This window comes from Branchiostoma floridae, chromosome 14 (genome assembly GCF_000003815.2).
Source record: "Branchiostoma floridae strain S238N-H82 chromosome 14, Bfl_VNyyK, whole genome shotgun sequence".
Classification (NCBI taxonomy): Eukaryota; Metazoa; Chordata; class Leptocardii; order Amphioxiformes; family Branchiostomatidae; genus Branchiostoma; species Branchiostoma floridae.
The window spans coordinates 66,694-71,291 of NC_049992.1; the positions used below are offsets into that span (position 1 = coordinate 66,694).

Genomic DNA, 4,598 nt, shown 5'->3' on the forward strand with positions numbered 1-4,598 from the left:
CGGCCTAAATTGATGTCATCCATGTAATCAAATCAAGATGGCCTCAAGGAAAGTGAATAATCTCAATATCATCAGGCAACTTCTAGCATAGAAGAATATGTTGATCTTTAAGAGGAAAGTTCATGATCTTACCATCACGTCTGTCGTTCTGCGGTTGAGGTCGGGCCCCAGGAGAGCTCCCCTAGCCACGGCAGATATCAGCAGCAGCACGACACCGACGGCAGGCGCGATCTTCAGATGACGCGTCACTGGAATGTTTCAGTTTAGTTTCAGTTTATTGGTAACAACAGTCTTGCAAGTAGTCCTGCCCTGTAGCTTACAATAGAAGTCCAGGGAAGATAATATTCTCTTAAAGTTTAGTCCCCATGTACAGTGTTGACGCTAACAGCAGAGGATTCTGGGGGTCAGCGGTTTCATGTCATACTATTTAAAAGTTCAACCAGGTAAGGAATTGGCGAGTTTTTGTAGCGTGATGTACGGCAGAATGGGGGGCCCGGGGTTGATCTTGAGAGAATTACGGGTGTGTCGTATGGAATGGTCTTGATGCAGCTGTTAGGCCACTTAACCTGTCCTTGTATAAAGAACATTTAGTTAAATTAGTACAACCCTCCCTTGATATGCATTTTATTCACGGTCCCGGGTACATCTGCGCCCTCCTTACACGACTTCTCACCGGCACCTGTAGCTTGAACCAAAGCTTTTTTTACACGTTATTTAGTCCCAAGTCCAGCCTGTAACTGTGGGTGATTGTGATTTTAAGTAGTATTTGGTATGTGTGTAAGTTCAGTCAATCTCAAATATGGCAGACCTTCCATCGATACGGCCGAAGATAGTAGATAATGTGACAAGGGTATTATAACGCCTTCCTGCTTGGACGGCGCTCTCACTGCGCTCTCTCTGTGACTTCAAAGGGCTAGAGTGCGGGGCGAGCTCGGATTTTTGTTCAGATTTAATTCTTCACTTAGCTTTAGGCCTTCAAACGGGTTTTTCAACGGTATTGATGTTTGCACCAAAAATGCAAAAATTTACAGAAAATCTGTTTTTGCCCCAAAAGTCAAGCTCCTCTGCCATGGTCTGACTAGTTTTTACTTTCGGATCCAAATTAGCTTGACAATATACAAGTACATCGTAGCTACTCTTCCTGTGGTCCTTATTAACAAACATAACAGGACAAAAACTTGACACATAGGAACACATACAAACCATACAATGTACATAAAATTCACACATGGTAAAAGATAACTTAGATACAGTTTTACTTCTTGAGGTCATGTACAATGAAAAAAGTCTATTGCTGTCTATTAAAGTCTATACACTGGTAACAATTTTTGGCTCTTCAGACTCACAAGTCACTCACCAGTCTCAATATCAATGGAACCTCTACGTTATTGTCAGGAAACGGAACAATGGTTTAAAAAGTCAAGAAGGGCGATTTCTTCACCTTTGCTAGAGAATCATTCCAGACTTTGCGTGAATTGTACGTCAACTTAAAAGAAAAATACAGACGGCACTGACGGAAGATAGTGGCTGCTATTTGAAAGTTCTGACCGTTTCCAAAATAATATCCAGTTGCTTGAGTAACTACTTTTTGGCGTATCGTATTACCAGGATGTCTAACCTTCATCGATGTACCACTGGTTATTACATCTTAAAACATTCTGAACCGCTTTTAACGTTCTGCCTGCCAAGGTTGCGAATTGGCACCAAGTTTGCTTATTGTTATGGGGCTGCAGCCGGGAGAAAGTCACAAGTTCAGACTGAGATTAGTTCAGGCGAAACAAAGATTGCGCCCGCGCCGAGACGGATTTGTCAGAAGCTCACCAGAAATGGTCTGAATAGCTAATAGTATAGACATAGTATAGACATAGTATAGACATATGTACATATACAAGACTTACAAGGCACTCACCAGTCTCAATATTCAAAGCTCGCTCTACTTTATTGTCAGGAAATGGAACAATAGTTTAAGACTTTGTGTGAATTGTACGTGAAATGAAAAGAAAAATACAGACGGAACTTACTGTTTTCCGCTCTCTGTGCCAGGTGAAGGTTTGTGTGTGATGTCGCTGTCTTCCCCAGGACCGGCGCGCTCTGGTGTTCAGCGGACCGCCCTAAACTTTTATAGCAGTACGTATGCAAATTTCCTACCCATAATTCATAAGATGCCTTTTCAGGGATATAACTAAGGCGTATTGAGGGAACACACTTTTATGATTGGTTGCGAAAGTAACGTGGGGTATGATTTCGGAGAATCTCTGCGGAGAGGTTACATCATCCCCAAGTAGTTAGCGCGAACATGTAAAAGGCAATCAGCCGTCACGTCAGTCACGATCTCACCTTTATCGTCAATTTCACAACAATGGAAGAGACCGACCGTTCATCCTGTTTTTTAAAGCAACACATATCGGTTACAAGGTGTGCCAAACACCTGCAAAGCTGATGGAACATTCTCAGCAGTCAGCACAAACTATGACATACATCAAAGGAAGGCAACTGCATACCGCTCAGTTCAGTTCATCCTCATATTCATAAGAGGTGCCACTCATAATATCAGACCATGCATCTCTGTCTAGCATGGTGGTTAGCAGGTTGCGGTCCTTCAGTCCAACCTCACTCTCCAGTACATTCTTAAGTGTCAGGTTCGGTCGTCCCCTTCTTCTTTTCTTCGCATACCGCTACTGTAGCATATCTCCCGCTCGGTTCTGCTTTTGTATCAGATAATCTTGTGATATTTACATAAACAAATACAGTACTATGACTATGTTGGGGTGACGGTAAAGAAGGGAAGGGTCGAATACCTTGTTTATCAAGACTCTCTTAATATATATGCAAATGATGGAGCCTCTATCCTGCAACGGGGTGTCGGGTTTTACTACGCGATAGCAACAAGTGTCCATTAGATCTACTTCTCATTCAATTCTAACAGTTTCTTCATCATACTTGGTTACATAGATGATATTGATAATGGATTAGAAGCTATCTAAACGGGTAATATCGTCTTTATTTGTTCTAAATAAGATACTATTCGGAATACCTAACGAACGTGCATTGGAATCAACCTAAAGCAGCACACAAGAGCCTTGCACCTACACTGTCATGACTGGATATCCCCACAACAATTTTTTTGTCAAAAGTGGTATATAACAGCAACCTGTCTGCAGTCTGCAATATTGTACAGTCAAACCTGTCTATAGAGGCCACTCAAGGGACAGGAGAAATGTGGCCACTATAGACAGGTGGCCACTATAGAGAAAATGCCGATGAAAATTACACATGATTTCAGTACCCACTAATCTTTCTCAGCAGGTAACATTGTCTCGATCGTCTCAAAATTCATCTGACACTGCCAAAGTCAAATCTCCCGAAAATGATTAATATTGTCATGCGCAATGTTGTTCTAACGTTCAGGGAACGTGTATCTTCCGCTACCACCAAAATAACCCTGTCAGGAACTCCAAATCCTCGCAAACAACGATTTCAAACTCAGCGCAAGGTGACACACGGCCGCTTATACGGCGCAGGGTGACATATGGTCGCAACAAGCAGTTTTTCTGTATTTACAAGACCGGAAATCGTGTGGCCGTGGTCGCGTTGGGCAGGTGACCGCTATAGACTATTTCTTAATGCTTAAGTCAATGGGAAAAACCCAAAGGACCGGCAAAAAGTGACCGCAATGGCCAGGTGGTTGCAATGCAAAGGTGACCGCTAAGGGTCAAACATTGGTAGCAAGGGTAAAAAAATCGATTTGGCTCATATTTTGCAGTGTTACTACTTGGTCCACAACCCCTCAAAATAGCTTTCTTTTACATCAAAACTCCTTGTTGCCATGGTAACGGGCAAAGCAAGTATTCTGGCCATTTCTCTACTTTTCTGATCTGAATAACATGGAAATGAGGATATTTTACGACATTGTCACTGCAACACCCTTGAACGTATCCTCAAAACAAACAAGGCTTGAATAGAGCAAATTTGGGCTTTTTAAAAGTTTTGGTGAAATTTCCAACAAGATGAAATTGAGTTCTTAGGCAACATCAAACAATATTCGCTATAATTGTCACTTTGGTATTTTGGGGGCTTGAAATTTTTGTCCAGTATAAATACTTTCTATATCTATTAAGTGCAGTGTTGCATAATTTGGGGTCTTGTTTGGTTATCACGTGGCTGTCCGGATCCTGAAAAGTTTAGTTCCGAGATATAGCGCCTAAAACGCCCCACGCACACGCTCACATGCTACAGAAAACTATACCTGCATTACATGCAGGTACTAAACAAAGGAGACTTGAGACTTTATTTGAAAATCCATTAGTGACGTGCACTGTGACGTCACCACGCCTGTGGCCACCCTCCCCATGACTCAGCACCAAAGTTTCTCTCTAATCATGTTTACAGAGAAAGAAAGCATATTTCTCTTTATCATCATAATCATAGACTTTTATCGCAAGGATGGCCACCTTCTTTAGAGCTGTTAGGATGACGTAACTTTGGGGCACTGCATCGCCACATGTTTGATGTAACTAGATATAGACTATAAAGACTTATTGAAGATGAATGAATGAATGAAGACCTTTATTGCCACACCGGGCTAAGTACAGGTCACA

At 42.0% G+C, this 4,598-nt stretch overlaps 1 protein-coding gene across 1 annotated transcript in view; it reads right to left on the reverse strand.

Moving 5' to 3' along the window:
- The window catches only part of LOC118430784 (leukocyte cell-derived chemotaxin 1-like), a 3,149-nt gene extending 2,334 nt beyond the window's left edge, over window positions 1–815 (reverse strand). The window contains exons 1-2 of the mRNA XM_035841806.1: window positions 809–815; window positions 133–248 (exon numbers count right to left, since the gene is read on the reverse strand). Of these exons, the coding sequence (XP_035697699.1) occupies window positions 133–248; window positions 809–815 (123 nt within the window). The remainder of the gene's footprint in view (window positions 1–132; window positions 249–808) is intronic.
- Window positions 816–4,598: the final 3,783 nt, after the last annotated feature.